At 44.8% G+C, this 25475-nt stretch overlaps 1 protein-coding gene across 2 annotated transcripts in view; it reads left to right on the top strand.

Annotated features, from left to right (window-relative positions):
- Positions 1-25475, top strand: part of LOC138303675 (alpha-2-macroglobulin-like protein 1) — a 599538-nt gene that overhangs the window by 81736 nt on the left and 492327 nt on the right. For both annotated transcript variants that reach the window (XM_069242992.1, XM_069242993.1), the window contains exon 3: positions 2346-2508. In XM_069242992.1, the coding sequence (XP_069099093.1) occupies positions 2346-2508 (163 nt within the window). The remainder of the gene's footprint in view (positions 1-2345; positions 2509-25475) is intronic.

The raw sequence follows: 25475 nt of genomic DNA, 5'->3' as shown, positions 1-25475 counted from the left end.
TAAATGACAGATAATGCATTCTCTGTCCTTAGTGCAATACCATAAGTGTGACTGATATGCCCTGATGTGAGTCCCGTACTCACTGTGCAACTGGAACCAAGAGCCCCAATCATTGTGAAACTGGTCTTGGTTACTTTGTTTTCTGGTTCAGGGAGGACTGGACCTGGCAGTTTGGGCTGGACTGTTCCTACTGCAGCAGGATCAAGACTGATTTGAATATGGCTGGGTCTAAACTGAGGTGGCATGGTAAGCAAAATAATGATGGATTGCAATGCGGGCCTCGAGTAATTACCAGTGGCTGAGGTTAATTCAAGCATTCCACCAGTCACTTTTTGTATACTTAAGCGTTGTTCTCAAGCACCTTTGCCAGGGTGATAATTCTTTCTCAGACCCATCTCAGTGGAGATTGATGAGAACCTCAATAGTCCCACTTTAGAATGCCCTGATTGGCTTGTTTTGATAGACTTCACAATGATACTGACAGCCAATTTAAATAAGTCACTGTCCTTAGAGGTTGTATTCTGGAGCAGGTCTTCTTTGTGTCTGCAAAGCTGACCAGGTCTCCCAGAACCAAGGATATCTTTAGTGGTTCTTCTGGCATTTGCTTCTATTTCCATTAACAAGAATGTCTTCAAAGTCGCCTTACCATGAATTTGCTGTGCAGAAGATAGCAACTCCATTAGGTATCCATTATAATAAACTTCTTTTGGTCAGGGTCACCTCCATTGCATTTACCGTCTCTGGTGTGAACGCTTGCTGCTCCTGTAAGGGAGATCCTGCAGTGAATAGTTTTGTTCACTTGCCTGTGATTTTATTTTTGTGCTCCTTAGGGGGCATTAGGGCTTCTTTTAGGAGACCCAGTGAGCTAACCCACTCAGCCCTTAGTTTATTTCTTGATGTTTACTTTCAGCTCCAGAATGACCCTGAGAAGCAGATCCCACTGCAGCACCTTTATTAAAAGTTAGAGGGTCGTGAGCACTCATCAGAATCCTCCCTCCTGCACCCACCCTTACAACCTCTTTGCTTGGCAACACTCCACAGCTCTCTTTGGCACCATCACTGAACAGAGGGATGTGATTAACCTTTGCCACTGTGGTTTCCCATAGAGATGTGTGCAGTTACACCACTAGCCTCTCCCCTTATGCCATGTCTTAGGGGCCATGCTAGGCTGAGCATTTCCTGTGCAAACTGCCCGGGTAACGCATCTCCTAGCAGCGACGCCTGTGGCTGGTACCATATGGGTACTGTGACACAGCCTAAGCATAATGCAGGGCAGCTGAGAGATCTTCAAACACTAAATTAGGGTCATTAGGAGCACCGCCGTTAATCATTTCCAAAACGTGCCCTCCAAAATAGTGCTCCCCATGATCCCATCTTTGCTACCAAACAGTATTGGAATGGGAGCTGCGCAGAAGCTCTGGGCAATACCATTATACCTGCAAGCCAAGCCCCTTTGCGTGGCTCTTGCACCACACAGCTGAAAAATTGGATTTCTGAAGCCACGCAAGGCCACCTAGCGCGGCCCTGAGTGGCTTCATAAATCTCGAGGAATACAACACACAGCAAATTGCTGCGTTGGATTACTCTGCGCTAGGGAGGCATTTCCCTGGGTGTCGTGTGTGTATTCCCACGCACCATCCATGGATTTTGGCGCATTCACAGACTTATCAGAACTGGTAAACCTGGGACTACGCCAAAGAGCCTTCGCCTCCCCAGGTGAGTCTTAACGAGAAGAATTATCTCTATTTCCCCCGTTTTTAACTCTGCAGCACACATAGAAAGAGGAAGAAGCCTCAGGGGATTGTTTTGTGCAGGAAGGTGCCCCTTTCTGCACAAAAACAATATTGCATGCTAAGGAGGCACCCTTGCATTATGGTGCAAGGGTGACTGCATTGGTGCTAGGCTGCCAAAAGAACGCCAATGTAGGGGAAAAGGCAGGAGTGCACCGTATTGACTTAAATAAAGTACATTCCTGCCCTTTGCTTGTCACGCATGGCAGCCAGGTGAATAACTTCACTGCACTCTTGTAAATATACCTCGGTACACAGAATGCCCCACTTCCCTTTATAGGCTTTCTGTTCACAAGCACTTTTATCTGGGACTTTAGTATGTCCCTCTGTAAAGAACCAGTATTACACGTACTGGATTGCACATGAAACTTAAATGATTGCTTGGGAAAGGGACAGGGTGTGTCCTGTGCATGGACTCTTCTGGTAACCCTAGCTGTGCCTTGCTAGTGAAATCTCAGCTTCCTTTGTCCGTGAGCTGTTGATGAGGTCACTTTTTTGGGTGATGTTAATCTTGCGGGCATTTCTCATAACACCCTCCCCTTTCTTGACATACAGGTCCCGGCTCCAAAAGTGGGATTCGAAGAAGTGGCCACAATCAGGGTCTCTGTTCTAGGGCCTGGAGTCAACTTCACCGAGAGCAAGAAAGTCTTGATCCGGAAAATCAATGATGGGATCTTTGTGCAGACAGACAAACCTATCTACCGACCAGGACAGAACGGTAAGACCCGCTTCCTCCAACTCCGACGCTGTCCTGAGTATGTTTGTTTGCAGTTTGTTTGTTGGCACTGGGACAGGCGAGTTTCAAGTTGCTCGGCTCTGTTCATGCATACTACAGAGTCGTCCATAATAGGCCTGTAGTGATGGTTGAGGTGTCCATAGCAAAAGCATTCAGAAACTAACAGCATTCACTCCATTTGACAATTTGCATTAAACCGTTTAAAAAAATGGGTAAGATGTGATTACTTCTACATTTTTTTGCAGATTGGTTAAGAAGATAAAGTTACAAAGGTCAGGTGGTTTCACAGATCCTATTCAAAGCCAGGATAGGAATTTCCCTGACCTCTAAAGTAAAACCTGATAAGATGGAGTGAAAACTTGCCATGAACCGTGGCCAGATTAGACTTTTTTTTGTGAGCTTGGTCTAGACCTCTTTAGTAGAAATGAAATGTTTAAAAATGGTTAAAAGAGGTTTGAATGGGTTCCTTTTTGTGATAGCTAGACTCTCAAGGTCGCAAATCAGTTTACAAACTCCATTTATTTTCTACCAAAAATCCAGGTGGAATTCAGGATGTGCTTCGGATAGGTTTTAAAGTATATGATAACAAAACTAAATACATTCACAGAAATACATGTTTTTTGAAGAGCTGTATTCAGGACCGGACTGGGAACCCAAAGCAGCCCTGGCGATTTGGTCAGACCAGCCCTCGGACCGGAGGTGGGGTTGGAGGTGCAGGGGGTAGAGTGCGAAGCACTGCTGCTTCTGTTACTGGGGGCCAAGTTGCAGCACTGCTGCAAAACCGGCACCCAGTAACAAAAGTAGCCCCCAAAGCTTCAGAACCGGCCCCCACCCTTCCAGCCCACCGGGGCAATGCCCGATGCCCGCTAGGGCCAGTATTGTATCAGAGGGTGTGGTTAGCACCCAGCATGATGGCACCCTGATCTTGGTGCTGTTCCCAATCAGGGACTACAAAGTCAAACTTAAACTCCTAATAATATTGTTCACAATGTGATCATCACCACTGAAGATCAAAAGTGAAGCAGTTATGCTTGTATCAAGAATTGGAGCCATATATCCTCTGATCTGAAGCCGCTGAGACTGCTGCACAACATGGGAATCGAGGCAGGCCTCCAGCAATGACTGTGAGACAAAAGGACATCCCACTTGCATTCACCTACCCAGATGGGACCTTTTCAGTCTTCCTTGCTGTAGGTGCTAAGCTGTATAGAACTGGGTATGCTTCGGTAAGAAAGACATTTTTGGGTGGGGGCCTTCTGGAGAAATGAGAAAAAGTTGCCAAAACCTGCATTAGGTTTCTAAAACATGATTCCCCTGTACCCTTAGCGTATCGCTTGATAACGACTTTGAAATCAAGAGAGCCCACACAATACCCTCAAGGCCTACACCGAATTTCAGATTCCCTAGACCACTAATTTAGACCTCTTAAGTATGAACACTCAGAAGCCATCCTTTATCATACGAGGACAGTAAAATCAATCAACTGAAATGGAGCGGAAATAGGGATATCTCATGACTATATAAAAAGCAACTTCTGGAGGATAGGCTTTCTGGCTTTGCAACCAGTTCTTAAATTGCTGAACATATAAATTTTTCTTTTTTGGACCATTGAAAATGAGAATCATCTATGAAGGGAAATATATTCTGTTCCATCAACCAGAGGAAAAAACAATCAGGGATTCCCAGTGGATACCTAAGGAATATTCCTGATTTGATCAACAAATTTCTGTCTGTTGCTGATATTTCAGAATTACGTGTCTTTACTGTCATACTAATACATTAATGTATTAAGTAATCACATGACTTTTATGCTCCATGTTTTTCACTAACTTTGAGTGAATGACCAACTCTATATATACTAAGCTACCTTACATTTATTACATACATGGCAAGGACACTTGGTACGTACAGTCACTTTACAGATAATACGTATATGTCTTGGATAATAATATCATTCTGTAAGGAGTACGCTGAATAATTTACTCTAATCACATTCTGAGGGGTCATGGAGCGTTGACACGACTATAGTAGTCCTCACCAACTTTAATACTAGATTGTTAATGATGCATAACTAATCCAAGTAACAATGTAAGAAGCATTATAACCATAAGCTCTAGCAATCATTTAAACTAACCCTTTTCACTTCAGTGCATATACCCCTCTTGGCCTAAGGAACCTACCTTACCAATGTCTACAAAGATCAATAATATATTCCCATGCTATTCTCTCTTGTGTTGACAAAAGGCTTGTCCTGGTTGACAAGAATCCCATTTCTTAATTGGATTTTATTCTTTCTTAAGAGAACTACGATCAACCATACTCTCTATCTAGCACGTGAGGCTGGCTACAGATTGACATGATATTTCCCGTGTTTTTGGCTGTGAGCTTAACTAATGTTCAGCTTCTAGAACTTTTCACCTTATAGATTAACCTTAGACAATATCCTCAATGTTGAAATGCTACATGACATTCTCCAAGTTGGAATACATTTCACTTTGTACTTTCTTATCTCGTTTTTCTAGTAATACGAATACAGCAGACTAAAATGTATAAAACACAGTCCTATGTTTTAAATGCCACCCTTGAGGCACTTTAGACACATCCATATTTTGTTCTTCATAGTATTTGTCTTTAGTTATGTAGAGGAGCTCATCTACTCTCATTTGCAGATGAGGTTTCCTACTAGGAGTCTGCTCTAAGATGTGGTTACTCAAGGCCTCCTCTGCCTCTTAGATTCCTGAGTGGGGAGGGTAGTTGGGTGGGTGTCGATCTTAGGATCTCTGTAATTTTTATCTATTCTTTTCTCTTCTTTAATGCCCTTTCCTCCATTCACCTCCTTTCCCTTTTACGGTCCCCTAGCCCTCATTACCATGGGGGTGGGTTTGCACTTCACAATACCATGCTCCAAAATTAGCTTCTCCTTTCAACAACACCTTGTTATACCACACTCTACTGATCTATCATAGAGGCTGGCTATGCACATCCTGGCCCTGTTCAGTACCTTCATATGTTACCATCATATCCCATAATCAATATTTTATTTATGACAAGTAAGCCAATAAAAATACTGTTGTTGAACATGAAGGGCCTTAAAACCCTTGTTAAAGGAAACAAGTACTAGACTACTGATATACACTCAAGAGACACTTTAAGGAACAAGAACTGGTATGTCTGAATCCCGCCTTTTGTACAACCTGTAGATTGACAATATCTCATCCACTCCGGAAAACAATATTAAAAAAGGAGTTATCACATTGATGTAAAAAAGCTGTGGTTAGTTGCATAGAATCCATCCATGATAACAACAGGAGCTGACTAGTTACTAAATTAAACAAAAATGGAAATATGTTCTACGTTGCTAACATCTTTGCCCCAAAGAGGAAAGACCTACAACTCTTTTCAGACTTAAACAAACCTCTCTCTGATAACATTGGTCTTGTCTGGGTTGAGGGCACCAACCTCCCACTTGACATTACCTTAGATAGATTATCATCCTGTGTTTACAGACCAAACAAATATCACAGGTTGATGGAACACCTTATCAAACCACTTATCATGCCTGAGTCCTGGCATCGCCACAATCGCACATTCTACGCCCACACTCGCAACACATTTCAGGAATTTACTTTATACTGACCAATGATTACCTGCCTCCCTTGGCTATCAACCCCAGGATTGGATCAACCTCAATCTCAGACCATGCATGCAAATTAGACTTCAATCTCACCAACAACCTACCAACTGTCTAAATCTGCAGACTGAATGAGGAAATTGTAGACAACAATGATACAAAAGATCTAATCATTTCCACAATTACCCACTTCTTTGAAGAACATAATTCCGAACATTTATACCCTAACATTCTTTCGGATGCCATGAAGGCCATTTTACCAGGGGTAATGATTGGAATTATGGCAAAGAAAAATAAAATGGTGAATACCAAATTCAAGTCGTTATAAGCAGAGATTGGGAACACTGAAGACAAAGAGATTTTATTTAAAGTGAAACCATTAAAGTATAAATATAACAAGATTCTTAGCAAGAGGGGCACAAAAATGTATAGATAACATGAAAGCAAAAAATATAATTAAATATAAAGTGGGAAGGATACTGGCTAGCTATCTCAAAGCTAAGAATAAAAAGATGCATGTTGCAGCAATCAGGGACACAACAATTAATACAGGCAATTAATCTGCATTAGAGACATTTCACAACGTCAACATAGAAGAATGTCTGAAATACCTCAACAAGTTAAACCTCTCATCCGTAAATACTATAGATAAAATGGAGCTTACCAAAGAGATCCAGACTTGAGAAATTTCCAAAGCTACCCTGTCATTAAAATATAGGAAGGCCAGGGCTGTGTGGCGTTCTTGCGACATTTTATAAAAAGCTTACAACACACTTTACTCCCTTACTCCCCCACTAAGGAATGCATTTTCCCTCCTTCACAAACATCAGGGAAATCAAAGGTACGGCCTCAGAGGCCACAATCATAATACTCCTAAATGAAGAGTAAGTCCCTGTTGATCCAAAAAAACTGCAGACCAATGTCATCTCTGAATGTAGATTGTAAAATCTATGCAATAAATTAACTTTAAAACAAAAAAAAATACTGCCCAACGTTATTCTCATTTCTCAATCAGGTTTCATTAAAGAAATATATGATTCCGATGGTTCCATGATGAAACCATGCTTGCCGTTACTATTTACTATGCATGCCTTTACAACACATCCATTACAATGCATATGCCTTTACCAGGCATGCATGCCTTTACAACAAAAATGTAAATGTAAGTATTTCACAGGTAAATATTAACCATATATATATATATATATATATATATATATATATATATATATATATATATAAATCTATATTCATGCTGAGATCTGATTGGCTGCCAGCACTTCAACCAGGAAGTGTTGGCAGCCATTTTGGAACTCAGACTGAGCCGAGCCCCAAAGAAAAGTATAGAAAAAAGTGAAGGGGGCATAATAGTAGTACCCTGACCTCCTAGGCCTGGTGGTAGGGTCGCCCAGGGACCCCGAAAAGGCCAAAAAGCATTTCGTTTTTAAATTTTGTGGCAAAAATCACGAAGGGCCCACAAATCCCTGTGAAAATTATTTTTAAAAAAGCACTGTCTCCCAAACATCTTTGTATATAAGACCAGGTCCTTGGGGCATATTTGAATATATATTATGGGAGGGCGCATCTGACCCCCCTACGCTGGCTGGATTGGGTCCCAGGGACTACCACCCCCTTTGGCCAGGACTCTATGCAGTTTTAAGGTGGAGGCCCGTGGCCTTCCCTCTGTATGCCTTTTAAGGATACAGGGATGTCACCTCCCTAAGGCATACCTAAGAAATTACAATGAAGAAGGGGGGGTGCACGGACCCCCCTCTAGAGCCCTTTATGACCCCGGGGACTACCACTTCCAGGCTGATTGAAGAGAAAGGGTGAGGGTGCCATGCAACAATCCCCCCCCCCCCCCCCCACCCAGGCCATTTCCAGCCCCGGGGATAACCACATGCCTGGGGCTTGGCCATATTTTCAAAGAAAACTACCCCCATCCGGGGACCACTACCCACCAAGGCAGGCCCTGTGATAAGAAAGGAGAGGGTCGCGCAGCCCCTCTCCTGGAGCCATCAATGGCCCTGTGCACTACAACTCCCAGGGCCAGCTCCCTATGTCCCGAGGTGTCCACTCTACAGACACAGTAGTTTGTTGTTGCTTGAGGTAGCTATGACAGCTCCTGCCAAGCAGAGCAAGCTGTAAATCCCCTCCCAGTGGGCGGTAGCAGGAAAACTGCTCCCGTCCACTAGGAGCAGACATTTCATCTGTTTTCCTGCCTGCCCGCTGTCATTGTCTCGGAGCAGTAGGTAATATATATATATATATATATATATATATATATATATATATATATATATATATATATATATATATATATATGTGCCTGCCATACACTTACTATTTCATGGTAAAAGCATATGCTTGTATAAATTTGCGTGGTACAGGCAATGCGTGGTAAAGGCATTAAGAGGTAATGGATGCATGGTAAAGGCATTGTGTGGTACCCACTACGTTGTAAAGGATGTTTCTCCTCACAGAGACGGTTATGTTGGTACCAATACATTTGTTTACCAAATGAACCCATGTCACCAAGGACGCAGTGCTCCAGGTTAGGAATTTTCTTTTGGAAATCATTGTTTTCAGTTATGGTATCAAATCGGATCAAGTGAAATGACCCAGGACCGCAACTCCCAGAATGCATTAGGCTGTTAAATGAAAACCCAGAAAAAGCGCATCTTGCCTATAAAGACATGACCTGATGTGATAACCTCAAGAATACATGAGCTTCTAACAATGTAGAAATGGCATTTTGCGACTTTACAGGTTGTACTACATGCTTTTGTGAAAATGTAAATTCGACGACCACCTCATCTTAAAACAGTGTGAAATATATTTCTTGAAAGAGGTGTTTTGTTTCTTAAAAGCTATGTAGGCAACAAAGTCAGGGCATGTGAACCATCCAAGCCAACCAATTATAACCCTTTTAGCCAACAGCCCAGAACATGCTTGGACTTGGAAAGTCTTAGTTATAATGGGAAAAGCAAAACCACCCTTCCAAGAATCCAACGTGCTACTAATTGTCGAGCAAGAACTGGCTGAGAGTGTCACACTTGATGGCTTCAACTTGGCAACATTGATCTTTCTTCCAAATTAGATCTTAATACTCTGATGTTAATCTCTGTGTGGGAAGTTCAGAAGCAACATTACAAAGAAGTCTTACTTCACCGAAACAATGGTGAATGTTTGGCACAAGACGTAGGAAGGACAGAATTCTGAAAGGCTAATTGGCAAATCACATAAGTCTTGCCGTGAGTGATTTTATCTTTTGGCAGTCCTCAAAGCATTATACAGTGCTCAGGCTACTTCCTGGTAATTGCATTACTCAGAGTCCATCTCTCGCTTTGATTGAATACATTATGAGGCGCTTTCCACTCCCAGACTCACTCCTAAATTTAAAAAAAGCACTACACCCCCTCCACACATCCTGTTCCTCACAACATACCCACACCCAAACAGTTGGACTGGACCAACAGGGTTTTGAGGGGGGTAGGTAATAATTAATGAAAGCAAGAAATGAACTTAGAGTAGTGCAATTACCACTAAGCGATGCAAGCATCACCCTCCTGTCCCTCTCACATTCATGAATGACATCTTCAGCAGTGGTGCTTGGACAATGCCCAGAATTGGGGTGCTGCCATGAATGTTACGTTGAGAGGATGGTTCTGACCATCCGGTCAGCCCTGATTTTTTCTCGCTTTTTGACCACCTGGTTTTTGACCTTTTACTGTGAGGGAGCCTCCTAGTCAGGGACTCCCCCACAGTAAACTCATGGTAAAACGGACTGCACATATGACCACGCTAAGGAAAGGCTGCTGTGGAGCATCAAGAGTAGGAAGCCCCGGGCTGGTTACACATTATTATGTGTGCACGCGAGTGTGCACCCATGTAAGGGCTGTGCGGGGAGGGTTACTGGCGTGTGCAGCCTGAGAACTGCGCTTAAGGAGCCTGTCGCAGAAGGAACTATGCAGAGTGGGTGGTGATTTGGAGTAGGGCTCATGAGATGGGTGTACACAGAGGAGGGATATTCAGTGTGCTTACTGTCTTTTCACTGTAGGGACACTCCATTCAATGTCAATTGGAAAGAGTGGCCTAAGGCATAACTCAGGTCCCGTGGGGCACACAGAGACCAGAGTCACATCAATGTATGCTGTAACCTGTATGAAAAGAATGATGCAGTAGGTTACAAAAGCATAGTAGTACCACTTATGGATCATCCAGGAATGTCATCTTTCGCTGGCTCAGCTCAGGATTAGGGTCAATTACTGCTGTATCCAGCTGCCTGAACAGGGCCTTGTATCAATTAGCCAGCTGTCAGCCCCTGCCAGGAAATGGGCGGAGAAGCCCTGAAACGAATGCTAGGAAGGAGGGACTGAGTTTCAGAGCACATGTGGCCCAAGCTCCTGGACGATACAATTTTTGAGCTATCCCAGAACACTGTGCAGGAAGGAGGGGAGAGGGGCACGGAAGGGATGTGGCACGTCTGGATTGGCCAGAGGTGCAGGTCTGCTGGACACTTCCACCCCACTTAAAAGCTCGTGTATAGGGGAGAGCTCTCTCTCTTGTCTGGGCTTCACTGCAGGGCACTGATCCTGCAGATGGGCGTCATGGACAACTGGAAAGAAGAACTCCCTGACAGCCCCCTGGGGCAGGGACTCTGCCCCTGAAGGATTTCAGGCCAGTGAGGCGTAGGACAGGGCCAGGTAAGCTGGCCCCTTCACTCCCCCTGAGTCCTTGTTGGGGGAAAGACTTGGCTGGCGCAAGCCGAGCGCGCTGCCCAGAAGGAAAGGAGGGCACCCAAAGGAAAGTCTGGCGTAGGAAGTCAGAGGGACTGGCCCCTTATCATTTGGAGCCCTTCCAGGCCAAGAGGCCTAAGGAGAGTGCTCCAGGTAACAAGGGCTCATCACCAGGAGCGAAACGACACCAGAACCATCCAAATCTGCACTCTGTGGCGCGAGATATCCAAAGGAGAAGGTCTGTGACCTTTGACCTACTGCTGAGTGAGCAGCGAAGTGCGTAGGGCTCCGCCGTTGCTCTGGTTGATGCCCCCAGGGTGGGCCAGGGCCTGAGGGTTGCCCCAAACCAAAGTAAAGCCGGGGGCCACCGTCGTGACCCCGTGAAGACAAGCAGAGGGCCCCGGACCCCATCCTGGGGCCCCACAGAAGAGGAAGACGGGAAGCGTCATCGCACTCCCTGTGAAAATGGTGAGAAGGGGGTCCCGGGGCTCTGCCAGGAAGAAAAGTCAGGGGATGCCATTGCGTCCCCTGTGAAGATGGCTGCCGGCTGAGGGAAAGCCGGCTACCAAAAGCTAAACCGGGGAGCGCCATCGCGCACCCGGTAAAGATTGTTCTGTGCCCTGGATCCCATTCCGGGGCCCCACTGAAAGACCAAGTTAGGGGGTGCAGTCGCACCCCCCATGAATGCCGCTAAAGGGGGCCTGTGAAGAGGGTGAGGCCAGGGAGCCCTGTTGCACTCCTCGGAGTGGTGAGGGGGCCCCCAGACCCCATCCTGGGGCCCGATGCAGCAGGAAAGGAGGGGGGAGTGCCGTCGCACTCCCCCCATGCAGCCTGTCCAGCCTCCCAGCAGCACGCATCTGCCCGCAGGAGCGGGCAGACACCAAAGAACAGGCCGTCTCCCGCCAGCATTTGGCGGTGCTGGTCTTGTGGGGAGCCGGCAGAAGCAGCTGGCGGTAGGCTCCCCGAGCCGCTCCCCAACCCCACTCACCTAACGGGGGTGTCCGGGTGGGACCACCCCCCCCCTCACTGATGAGGGCAGCCGGGGGTGGGCTACCCGTGCTGCCCTCCATCCAGGAGGCAGCGTGATGGGGTGTCTGGTTGGGACAGGACGCCTCAAAATGATGAGGGTAGCCGGGGTTGGCTTCCCACACTGCCCTCCATTGAGGAAGCAGCGTGACGGGGATGTCCGGGTGGGACTAGGCACCTCCCTCCCAATCCAGAGGGTAGCTGGGGGTGGGCTCCCCACGCTGCTATCGGCTAGGAAATGCGGTGCAAGGCCGCAAAACGGCAAAAAAGGAAATGCAAAGCGGCTCTCCCCGGCACAGTGGGAGAGCCGCTCATTGAATATGCATATGGCCCATAAGGCTTTGCGGGCCCAGGTCCTCCAGGTCACAGTGTTCAGCTCGTGGTAGCCCCAGGAAGCCACCGCCATCCAAGTGCCCATTGTCCGGGGCAGCTACAGGAACAGCGTAGCATCCCCTCAATGCCACGGACAAAGGAAATATAACCCCCCGAGGGTTGAAAGCAAATGTAAAGCACTAGCATGGTAAAACTTTTGTTCTTTGCTTGTGACTGCATTTTCTGGGGGTGCAGGATGTTATTACACCAGAATAATCAAGTGTATGAGTTTACACCAGTGTAATCAAGAAATAATCCATAAATAATCCAAAAGAAATATTTATTGTTTAAAGTACTTAAATATGTTTCTAGGTGTTCCTGGTAATGCTGAGTTGGGTAATAGGATTGATACTCTCTCTCATGTACAGTAAATATGCTTATTCGTCAGACTGTTGTGCAGTTCACTCTGCATTACAGGCAAATGTTGCATTGGGATACCAGGGATTGTTTTGCCATGTGGGTGGTGGATTGTATTTCCCCTGGGGGGAGGCATGAGAGATTACACAATGTCATCCAAGGGTAATTCCATGATTTTGTGTATATTTGCAAATTGTTGCATAGTATTGAGTAGTGTGTGTGTAATAAATGCACTTTTACTTTATCAAAAGAAAAAGCACAGACTGGACAATCATTTATTGAGTGCCATGCTTGCGTGCTCGTGCACACCACCTCCTTTGAGTAAGCCTTAAACTGCTTAACAACGCTATCCTATGAGAGTCAAGTGTTACAATGGGGTGTTTGGATCCCAGTGGTGGTCGTGTGCGGACCCATTACTTGTGCAGGCCAAACAACTAATGACCCACCTTCCAACAGTTACATCACCCAAGTCATAGCGATTGTGAAAAATCCAAGCATCACACAAAGAGCAGGTGCAGCAAATGATCCATGTCCATTCAGCAGGAGAGTGGTAAGGGTGTTGTGTGGGACGCAGGTAGACAGCTGGTGTGTATTTTGGACCACACTGTTGCTAATGTATTACTAAAGCATGGTGTGGTAGCTCAGAGCCATTTATAGACAGTACATTTTTTATTTAAATGGACGATAAATTTACACAGGCAAGCAGTTTTACTGATATACCTATAAATTTAATTACACTGCATAATACAAAAAGTGCTTCATTTGTGCTTTCTTAAATGCTAACTTATTTTGAAATATGCGTATGTCCATTTACAGGAATTAACATTTTGTGGTCTTTAAAAACAATTTGACATCCTACAGCCTCTCCTTTCATGCTCCTTATAATCCAGTATAAGATTGTCATATAGTTCAGTTTACAAAATCCTCTCTCTTTGTAGTCAGAGAATGAAAAGTAAACACCAATCTTCATGTTAAACAAATAAGAGCTATTTGTCAGAAGCCTAGCCTGATATTTGCCCTTTTGTTTTTGAACGCACAGCAAGTGTGACAAGAAAACTACAAACTCCAGCATGGTTATTTCTGATGGTGTTGCAGCACCCCTCACTCTTACTTCCAGCACCTATGACAATGAGATGTATCAAAACGAAACACACCAGAACAACTGTGCAATTGTGCTAAAAGAACAATACATTTTGTTATAGAGTTATATTCCTACTGGTACCTCACAGCAGACAGATTCTTAGAAGCAGAGACATTGTCTATCGCTGGATACTGCACTACCATATAGTGACTAATGAATATAGGAGGAGCTGGCCAAGTAGCTGCTCAACGAATTTCCTTTAATGATATCCCCTGTAATTATGATAGATAGGTTCACATACCCCTTGCTGACCTCCCCTGAGCACCCAAGGGAGAGGGGACCCCATACTTCTTAAATGGCAACGAAATTAGAAGTCCTGTCCCACCTACTCTCTGCCTGAGTAGAATGTTTGAAACTCTTTATGTCAGGACTGAAGTTGACCAACAGAGAGATCGATATTCTAATCTCAGCCACCTTCTCGAGTTAGGCTAGTGTTGCTCTCCTTACATCCAGAGAACGCACCCTACTTGCTCAAGAGATTGAGGATCATGAAAGAAGACGGGTAATATCATCCTCTGCTGAGCATAAAAGTAAGAACTGACTTTAGGTACAAAGTTTGGATCTGGGCTCAAAACAATCCTGTTGTCAAACATCCTACAGAATGGTGTTTTGCAGGAAAGGGAACCTTAAGGCCTAAGTGATGGCCACCAGAAAAAAACAGTCTTAACATTCATTGAATGAAGAGGCTTGAAAAGTGGAAATGTCAGAGCCTACAACACCAAAGGGAAATCCGAAGCAGGACTAGAAGAAGCAAGTGCAGGGCAGATAGTACCAAGCCCCTTTAATAATCTCTGCACCAGCCCCTGCCCATCCTCTAAATAACTGCAGGGCATTCTAAAGACTTTAATTGTGGCCCGCTGGAGTTTTTAGGGTAGAGGAACTACATCCCAATGAGAACCTATCTTGATGAAATTCAATGATCTGAGGAAGAGTTGCAGAAAGCGGCAGAAATTGCTTCTTCAAGCACTTCTTCCTAAATATGTCCAATGCTTAGAGCAGGTGAACAGAATTCTAGATGTTTGAATTGAAGAGGATACAGAATCTCACAAACCGTACATCTAAATCCTGCCCTTTCAACTTCCAAGCTGTCAGCTTGAGTCATGTTACTGAGACAGTCTGGAGAGTTGAAAAGAGTACAGGTGAAGGCACTACTAGAATGATCCATTCTCATCACAAACAGCAGATAAAACTAGGACAAGTATGGCCATGCTGGAAAAAGCATGATTACAGGCTCCTCCTCCTTCTTCACTCTTATCAGAAAGTGCTGACTCAATGGAAACAGAGGAAAGGTGTACAGGAGATTTTTTGGGCATGCACAAGAAAGAATATCTATGTCCCAGGACTTGTCTTCCCTTGTTCATGAACAAAAGCGGAGAGGAAGATAATTGAGATGGGTCACAAACAGATCTACCCTCAGTCACTTCCACCTCTCATTAATATAATGAAAGTAGAGGAAAGAAAGACACAATTAGTGGCAGGAGGGAATCTCCCTGCTCAACCTATCAGCCAGTGCAGTCAGATTCTACTGAATGTAAATAGCTCTCAGGGAGAAGATCCTGGATTGAGCCCACAGAAAGATCTGAGACAGCTAAAAGAGAAGAAGCCTTTGTGTTCTCTTGACAGTTGATCTAGGCCTTTTCTGTCATATTGTCTGCCCTGATTACAGGAGCTGTCTGCAACAGAAGGATGGAAAAGCCTAAATGGCCAGCCTGATAGCCTCAATCTCCCTCCAGTTGTAGGACTGCTCCTCTGAGGACTTGACTATAGATCCTGGATTTGATGCGATCATGCCCATGTTCCACAACCCTACAAGCTCACCTCCATCGTAATCATCCTGAGGAATCAATGAAGCTCTGTTCAGGAGATTTGCTAAATCAACCCACCATCCCTGTTCTGACCTCATCTCCTCCGTCATCAGAATACTTACAGGCATGCTGTGAGATAGAGGAGTCCAAGGGAGGAGAATGTATCACATTAGTTTGTTCAAATGGAACCTTGAGCAAGATCCCAGGAACAGAGCTGTTGCCAAGTCCCCCAGACTCTCATCCACTCCATCACTCTCATACGAGGAGATACCATTATCTCTGAATTTCAACACCTTCTTCTGTGCTAACCAATCCCTGCCCTGTATCACACCTGGATCCTATATAAGAATGATCTTGGCCTGGAACCAACTGAGATGTCTTGTGATTTATGATAAATCCATGACTTGTCAGCATATCCAGAACCTCGGGCACATGCTTGGAAGGTAGCTGCAGGGATAATGAGAGGACCTGACAAACATCCAAATACGGTTGGACGTATATCCCCTGCTGGTGAAGTAAGATGAAGAATTCACCAATATCTTTGTGAACACTTTTGTGATAACACAAGGGGTGGACTTTAGCTCGAACAGTAGGACTCTGAACTGGAAGTGTGAATCTTTTACAGCAAATCACAGAAATTTTGATGAGTTGGATGGAAATCTATAGTCTCCACAAAGTCTTTGTTTGATTACAGAGTAATGACCTCCTGCAAAGTAAGCACATTTGAAAATGTATAGCCCTTACCCAGTAGTTAACCCTCTTCAGATATGACATGGCACTGAACTCCCCAGAAACCTACAGGACCAGAAAGACAGTAGATGACCCACCCTGACTCCTCTCCTCCTAGGGCACAGGAATGGCTGCAGTTGATATTTATGCCAAAATTCCTAATCAAAAGGCCTCCCTTTTGTGTAGCTCCCTGGAGAAAGAAGTAGGAATGCATCCTGAGTTGGGAGGCACTGAGTCTGCCCTCAATCAGATTCTGAACCTGTCAGATAGAAATCAGACATTCTTTTTTGTATGCTTCTTGTAGGACTAAGAAACCCCCAGTTTGTGTAGCCTATATATAAGTAGCAGAAAGACCGCCCATTCCATTTTTGGGAGGTCTCTTTAAGACATTTTTAATGTTGGTAAATCCTTGGGCCATGCTTTAATAATGATAGAAAACTCTGGGGGGGGGTGTACTAGAGGAGGACATTGTTTTAAAGTCAGATTACTTCTTCAACCCATTCTCAAAGAAGGATTTGCTTAATACCCCTGCATGTCAAAGAAGAAGCATCATCTTATTTTCCTGGAGTAATAGTGTGTATTAGCTCCCAGCTGGAAGTCGTCCTATTCTCAGCCGGTGCTGAATACTCTTCAATTACCCATCGTGTCCTGTTGGAGAGGTTGACAACTAAGGGACCAATTTAGGTGGTCATTATGACCCTGGCGGTATTATAACCGCAGGGCCAAAACGACAGGAGCCGGGAGGCACCGCCAGCCTGTTGGCGGTGCCTCCCGGCATATTTTGCACCGCGGTCGCACCGCCGGGGCCGACGGTTTACCGCCACAATGGCCCCGGCGGATGTAATCCACCAGGGCAGCGCTGCCCAGGGGATTACGAGTCCCCGACCGCCAGCCTTTTTCTGGCGGTCTGAACCGCCAGGAAAAGGCTGGCGGTACGGGGAGTCATGGGGCCCCTGGGGGCCCCATGAGGCTTTTCACTGTCTGCTGTGCAGACAGTGAAAAGCGCGACGGGTGCAACTGCACCCGTCGCACGGCCGCAACTGCACCCGTCGCACGGCCACTACACCGCCGGCTCCATTCGGAGCCGGCTCCTATGTTGCGGCCCTGATCCCTGCTGGGGCAGCGGGCGGAATCCACGTTTCCACCCGCCGGCCCAGCGGGGATCTCCAAATGGCTGCAACGGGGGTGCGGCCGCATTGGCGGCCGGCTGATGCCACCCGCCAAGGTCGTAATGACCCCCTTAGTGTTTGCGGGATGGGTTACTCCATCACAAATGTGACGGCTATCCCATCTGCCATATTATGATCTCCATAGGCTATAATAGGATTGCAATGTTTGTGACGGAGTAAGCCCCTCCCCCAAACCCTAAATCAGGCCCCAAGTCTGCTTCCTTCCTGTTCCTGGTGATTCATGGAGAGTTCTCCTCCCACTGCCAGTGGACTGGCTGAGTGCCACCATTGATCATCCTACAAATTAAATGTTTATTTTAATACATTTAAGTGCTACAGTTCATTTTTGGCTGGTCTGTGTTACAGAAGCAGGCTTTGGAATGTGTTAGCATGTTTAAGACAAACCTATTGCTTTGTTATTGCTCAAGCATAGAGCAGGTGCAGCATAGGGATCAGCAGTGAAAGTTTCACTTAATCAATACCAAGCATGGCTGGGTAGCAGGAGTGTAAGTGTGACATACAACCACAACCAGTACAATCTGGACAGCAGCAGTAAACACTACCGCACACACGGGACAGACACAGCACGTGCATCACATATACACACTGGCAATATCACATGCAGCATCAGTGCCAGCTTCCTTACACACAAACCATCATTTGTGGCATCATGATGTCATGCTGTACCTTTATTTTGTTATTAACTCCAAATGATTATTATGAAAGCACAAAGTGGGTTTAGTCTGAAAAGATGCTGTTGGAGAGGAGCTTTTGCTTTGACAGCAGCATTTCTTTAACTCAGTTTGGACCCAGCCATATGCAAGTAAGTTTCGACCCTGCTCCAATAGGAATAGTCCGGCTCAAATTGCCAGGCTGAGAGCTCCCTGAACCGGAACGCAACCAACCCTCTGTTTCCGTCTGATTTGAAGGCCATGCACAACATTCAGATATCTCAAAGCCCCATTTGAAGTACATATTAGCATACATGCCACCAATTTGGAAGGAGAAAGTGGGAGCGTTTAAAAAACTAAGTGGGAGAATGCATTTCCCCCACTGAGTTCTATTGAAGCAGAGGCAATTTCAGGTGGGAGACAGCCAAAATAAAGACATTTTTGACTTCATAAATCAGGAGTCTCCAGCACGGATCAGGTCTTTTGGCATGTATGTGTTAGGATTGACCTCAATAAAATACTCTTTAATGAATGTCAGCATTTCTTTGCTTTCAATGTCAGTGATGTCATTATCAATAAAAAGGAGACTCATGCAATCTGTTCGGAGTCAGGTTGCCAGCCTATGTCAGCTTCATTTCTGGGTTCATGCACAAGTGCGGTACTGACAACATTTGGAGCTACAGATGGAAGGGAGACAGCAGTAAAACACAACCACCCTCACTTGAGAGAAAGACAAGCATGTTGTCTCCTCTCCTGAGATGACGAAAAAACAAATGTGGGAGTAGCAACCAAAAATGTAGCGGCCTAGTGGTGAGGAACGCCCGGGAGGTTCACTGACCCCATGCCAAGCCACCCTTTGGAGAAACAATAGCGCCATCAATGGCGGCGACCTTGTTACATGTGTCATCAGTACAGCACGGGTGGCTCTTGGAGTCAAGAGCTCTGTTTCCATCACACTCCATTTGTACTGGCTGCGGTGCTTGAAAAAATAAGTAAAGAAACGAAATGTTCAGCCCAGTGGAAGTGCAGGGAGGTAGCCAGCACCTTACAGAAAACAGAAACGCAAGGTAAGAAAAGATAAGAAATGTAAATGAATCCCTTACACAGTGCAGTGAAGCACTTTCTAGAAGGCGGAGGAACCCACCACATAGACGAAAGCATACTGTATATGTTGATTACTGTGCAAATGTTTTTAGAAGAGTAGTGACAAAAGGTCTGGCAGAGAGTTCTGCTATCAAGCCAGACATGAAAACAACATACATCAGTGGTTCCCAACCTTTTAACCTCTGTGGACCCCCCACTTCATCATTACTGGAACCTGGGGACTCCCAAATGAATTATTATAGGAATCTGGGGACCCCCCACTGAGTCATTACTGGAACCTGGGGACCCCCAAATGAATTATTATAGGAATCTGGGGACCCCCCCACTGAGTCATTACTGAAAGCTGTGGACCTAATTTGTTAATATTATTTAATTTTCTAAGCAGTCGCGGACCCCATGAGGATGTCCCCGAGCAGGACTCCGGTGGAGCTGCTTCCCACACCCTTTCCCTTGGCAGGGCTTCGAGGTAGGATGTGTTTTCCCTAGGAATGTCACCCCTGCCCTACTCTCAGGTTTCCCCGTCCACGGAGCTGTGGGTAGCAATGAAAGGGCTTGTCTCTTGTGCATACAGGCCAACATTTTAGAACAGGAAAGAGGGAGTTGTTGAAGGTAAAGGCCAGAGAATTGTATTTTCCCCATTGACCTGCATTGAAGCAGAGGCAATTTAGGCGGGAGACAGCTAAAATAAAGCATTTTTTTTGCTTCAAAAATCGTAAGTACCCCTTCTGAATTGGGTCTCTCAGCATGTATGCTTGCGTTTAAAGCCAGCACGGCCAATTTCAGAGGCGAGCTTCAGAAGAAAACTGTTATTTGTTGAATTACAATGGGCTATATTAATGTACCCATGTAGATGTCATTAAGCGCTGCTGTTCAGTATTGTATTCAATTCAAATTACGTTTTCCATTTTCCATGTAGTATTTCTCTTTCCTGTTCCCCCTGCTCTCTAGTGTTGGTGCGCTCCAAACCTTCTGTTCTGGGCATTCCAACTGACAGTTGGTCTGCTCCTCGGGGGGTGCTGATGCCATGAGGTGTTCGCTTGGACCATTTCATACGTTAAATTGCTATAATGGTGGTGACGACTATTACACCTGCCCTTCATCACTCTGCATACTTGTCAAGCAGTCACTTGCATCACCAAAGCACAATGTGTCTTGATTTTATCAGAAATGTGTGAGCTCAACGCTATCATCTACTGACAAGGTTGACAACTGGCCAGTTTCCTGCCATTTTAATGTCTTGTCCGGTACAAAAGTTAGGAAAATCACCCAAAGCCAGTATTGTTTCCCCTTATCAGTACATACTTTAAACAGTAAATGTAAGAAGAAAATTCTTTAATGTGATCTACAACTGCCTTAATGACCCTTATTTATGACCTTTATTTAAAGTAAACAAAGTCAAAACGCCATGTTAAAAGTGAATACAGAGAACTTCATATAAAGTTCTACTACCAAATCATGTTTGGGCCTTTCAAGAATGTTAAAGCTTGAACAGATGGCTGGTAATTTTATGTAGGAAAGGTGGCAATCCTATCTTCTAAATAGGTGTATATTATGCATCTGATCGCAGGTATTGTAACTCCTTTCTCAAGTATTTGGATTTTCTAATTCATTTTACCTTGTGAATTTATTCGCTAGCTCTACCACTCATATGGACATCATCTTATCCTGTGGAGTTTATCTGATATTTATCCGGTGACACTAAGGTTTTGATTATGAGTTTGGTGGAAAAAAACATCAAACTTTGTTCGAATTAGGACTTTTTAGCTGCTAACCAGAGGCAAAACTGCTTGTGCTGTGCCCGCCTTTCCAAACAAGGTAAAACTGGTATACACCTGAATGCTTCATTTAATAGTCTCTGGTACATGGTACTATATATATACCCAGGGCCTGTAAATGAAATGCTTTAAGTGGACTGCAAAACTCATTGTGCCACCCACAAAGCACTGTAAGACTTGCTCAGGCCAGCCATTGCAGTCTGTAGTTTTATACTGCCATTTGAACCTGCCAAAATAGATGTCCAGTCCCAATCCTTCCACTTAAATATGTAATGCCCAATGTAGGCACTAAAGCCTCCCAGGGCAAAGTGCTGGGTATTTAAATACTAGGACGTGTGCTTAGGTTTTACATGTCCTGACTGAAAAACTCCTAAAATTGTTTTTCATGGTAGCAAGTCTATCTCTACCTTAGATTACCACTGGGTTACCTTATCACATTTAATAAGTGATAACTACAGTCTGAGAATAGAGAAATGCTTCTTCTGCTCATCTGAATTATAATTTAAAATCATCTTTAATGGTAAAGTCAGATTTTAAGTTACTGTCCTGAAAATTACACTTTTAGAAACCTGCCATTTTTCTGCCTGAATCGAATGTGCCTTTCTTCCAGTGTCCTGGGTCTCATGACTGGGAATAGCTCTCCTGCAGTGTGATGTGTATTGCTTCTAGACATGGAGACAAAAGGGCCTTGGGTGTGGTTCAGGGTGTATCTCTCCTGAGTAGCCCTTCCTGAGATTCAAAGAGTAGTCTCAGGGCTGTGCCCACCCCCTTTGTAACTTGTAAGGGCTGCCTGTCCAGCCACTGACCAATGCAGATCACACCGAGGCGTGTCTGCCTTTGTCTTCCTAGACAGACTGGAGCCAAACCCAGGGTATGGGGAAGTTTAAATAAAGGAGGCATCTCCCATCCATGTACCGGCATTGTGTATTAAAATAGCACCTGCAGAAACTCTCATTAGAATACCCATGGACCCATGGAAGATAAAGAAGAAGGGCTGCCCTGCTGTCTGAAGAAGGGAGCCTGGACCTATTTGCTTTGAATCCAGGACTCACAGGTGTGACTCCAAGGAACAATTGGCGGACCTTTCTCTTCGAGCTACAGGGACACAACAAGCCTCTAGAGGCCTACTTGCAACTGCACAGCTGGCCAGCACCACTTGGACCTTCCAAATCCCTGCAGCTTGCTTCTGCTGGAGTGAGTCCTGATCTCCAAGACGTGCCTCCTAGGTCCTCGACCCTTGACTGCATCAGATCTGCAGAAATATACATTCCAGGTGAAAATGAAGATGTTTAGGGCTATTCGTGATCTTTGAGCGGGCTCCTCGTGCCAGCAGTGATCACCGTGTCTCCTGCGAAAGGTTTTCAATGAACTGTAGATGAACTGTCTAACCCTTTCTCCAATAGCTGATTTATGGCCCAAGCTGTGGGCTCCTTGTATTTCCCAAATCAGCAGAGCTTTCTACAGAGGCCTGGGTAAACATAAAAACACTCAGTTAAATAAAATGAAAGGTTTTACAGCCTTGAATTCACTGGAAACAAACACACAGTTGCATTTCCTCGTCTCCCTCTACACCCAGCACATGCAATGAGAAGGCTGTTTTTCAGTGAAATAGAATGCAGGCCTCTCTGATTGGCTGTTTCCAGCCAATCAGTATGAAGGTGTGTTTCACAAAACTGAAAATGTGTTGGTATGACTGAGGGATGAAGAATGAGGAGTAGGGATGAGAGATGAGGAGTAGGGATGATGGCTGAGGCACGAGAAGTAGGAATGATGGAAGATAGATGAGAAGTAGCGATGAGAAGCAGGGATGAGGGATAAGAAGTAGGAATGATGGAAGAGAAGAAGGGATGATGGAAGAGAAGTAGGGATGAGAAGCAGGGATGAGGGATGAGAAGGAGGGATGATGGAAGAGAAGCAGGGATGATGGATGAGAAGAAAGGATGGTGTATGATGGATGAGGAGTAGGGATGATGGATGAGAAGTAGGGATGATGATGGAAGAGAAGCAGGGATGAGAAGTAGGGATGAAGGAAGAGAAGCAGGGATGATAGATGAGAAGAAGGGATGATGTATGATGGATGAGGAGTAGGAGTAGGGATGATGGAAGAGAAGCATGGATGATATGAGAGAAGCAGGGATGATCGATGAGAAGTCGGGATGACGTATCATGGATGAAAAGTAGGGATGATGGATGAGAAGTAGGGATGATGTATGATGGATGAGAAGTAGGGACGATGGATGAGAAGTAGGGATGATATATGATGGACGAGAAGTAGGGATGATGGATGAGAAGCAGGGCTGATACGCATGGATGAGAAGTAGGAATGATGGACGAGAAGTAGGGAAGATGTATGATGGATGAGAAGTGGGGATGATGTATGATGGATGAGAAGCAGGGATGATGGATGAGAAGTAGGGATGATGTATGGTGGATGAGAAGCAGGGATGATGGATGAGAAGCAGGTTGAGAAGTAGGGATGAGAAGTAGAGACGAAGAGTGAGGAATGAGGATGTCCTAAAATGGATGCTGTACAGGCCATATATAGAAGGCTAAAGGCTTTAGTCCTACCTTTAATTCTGACCTTGGTTTTACTTCTCAAAATCCGGTCACCCTACTAAAGTTGATATTTTTATTTCCTTTTATCAAAACACACTTTAAACATTAACTGTTAGAGTTTAAACATTAAATGTTAGAAGATAACACTTTCAAACATGTCCAACAGCTGCCCTAATGACACCTGACTAATAACTCAGGTAAACAAAAACAGAAAGGGCATGTTAAAGAGAATACATAGCTGCTAGGAGCCTAGTGCTTTCGTCTCCTGTCTTTCCAAAGGTAGTGTTTCAGCATGTCAGCACGTTTCTGCTTGACAACAGTGCCATCTACTGGCTATTACGAAACATGTCGGCGATGTGCACTCAATATTAAAAAAACATTTAACAGGGAGAATTGAGCCAGAACGGAGCCGAGGAGAAAAGAAGTATTTGCAATACGAGTTATGCTACAAGCATGATGTAAAAATGTTAAAGTCCTTTAAAAAAGTGCATTTCTTTGACATGCGGATGGATATCACCTTATTACTTTAGATTATATTACTGCGTTGAGAGGCATTTATTAAAAGTGACAGTTTTAAAATATAAACTTAGACACATTCACACTTGTGACATCAGTGGCAAGTCAGGTGCCATGTGTTCCCCATGTGAGGCCTTGATTCTTATTAAAGACTGAGCACCATTATTGCCTGTTAAATAAAGCACGAGATGTTTTTGTACATCACATATCCTGAACTCATGCATTTGAACCTAATCCTGTTTGTGGTAATGAAGAAAAAGGAGGCTCTGTGAAATAAACTATTTGTCTATGATCACACACTTTGTGTAAGCATAGAAACTGGGATTGACTGCAGATTTTCCAGTTTCAGAAGTGTGCCATTCAGCTACTAGATGGGCATCTCTCTCTATCTTCTGTTTTACATCGAAGGTGACTGCTTTTCCATTAAATCTTGGCGAGTTAGGTTAGAACTTGGGGGCAGCCATGGGCAGGCAGGCGCGGCTCCTCCGCTATGGCAGAGGAGTGTCGCCCTCAAGCCAGCAGCAGCAGCTCCAAAACTTTCACTACAAAACAATAATAAACTAGGGAGCATATTTATGAGCCCCTAGCGCCACCGTAGCGTCACTTTTCAGGAAGCTCCGATGGCGATATGCCCTGCGCCGTATTTACTCAGTGGTGTTAAGCCACTTTTTGTGGCTTAATGCCACCTTGTAAATACAACCACTTCACAGGCAGCCCCTTGCGTGGAAGGGGCGTGCAATGGGTGTTGCTGTGGGTGTGCCACATTGCATTTTGATGCTGCCTCAGATTTACAAGTTTTCGTAAACCTGAGGCAGCACCAAAATCTAACGCCATCCCAGGGGTGGCGTTAGCAAGGCACAAAAAGAAGGAATATGTTATTCCTCCTTGTTTTTTGCTTTTTCTATGCATGCTGCATTCTGCAGCACGCAGAGAAAGAGCAAAATGGCAGACATGATTGTTTATGTGTGGAAATATCCTGCACATAAACAATTATTTGAAAATTATGCTTTGGCACTTCTGTGTGTGCTGCGATCTGGACCTTGAGATGAAGATGTGTCATGCATCTGGCTAGAGATTTCAGTACCTTGCCCACCTCTCAGACTGGGTCTGGGATTGCAGACTGACCCACGAAGATTTGTGTGATCTGCAGGCAGGTCAACAATATGAATTTAATTAAGCCCCTGCCTATTACTCACTCCACATCAGTGGGCCACGTGCAGGACTTTAAGTAGGTCGGGTACCAACAGGACTTTATGCAGCAGTAATTAAAAACTTTGACATGGGTTGGAAATTTCATAGTTACATTTCTTTTCTTTTAGGGACTCTCAACCTTTTCCATCCCACTTAAATAGATGTCT

This window comes from Pleurodeles waltl, chromosome 7 (assembly GCF_031143425.1).
Source record: "Pleurodeles waltl isolate 20211129_DDA chromosome 7, aPleWal1.hap1.20221129, whole genome shotgun sequence".
Classification (NCBI taxonomy): Eukaryota; Metazoa; Chordata; class Amphibia; order Caudata; family Salamandridae; genus Pleurodeles; species Pleurodeles waltl.
This window is presented reverse-complemented; position numbering and strand designations above follow the sequence as displayed.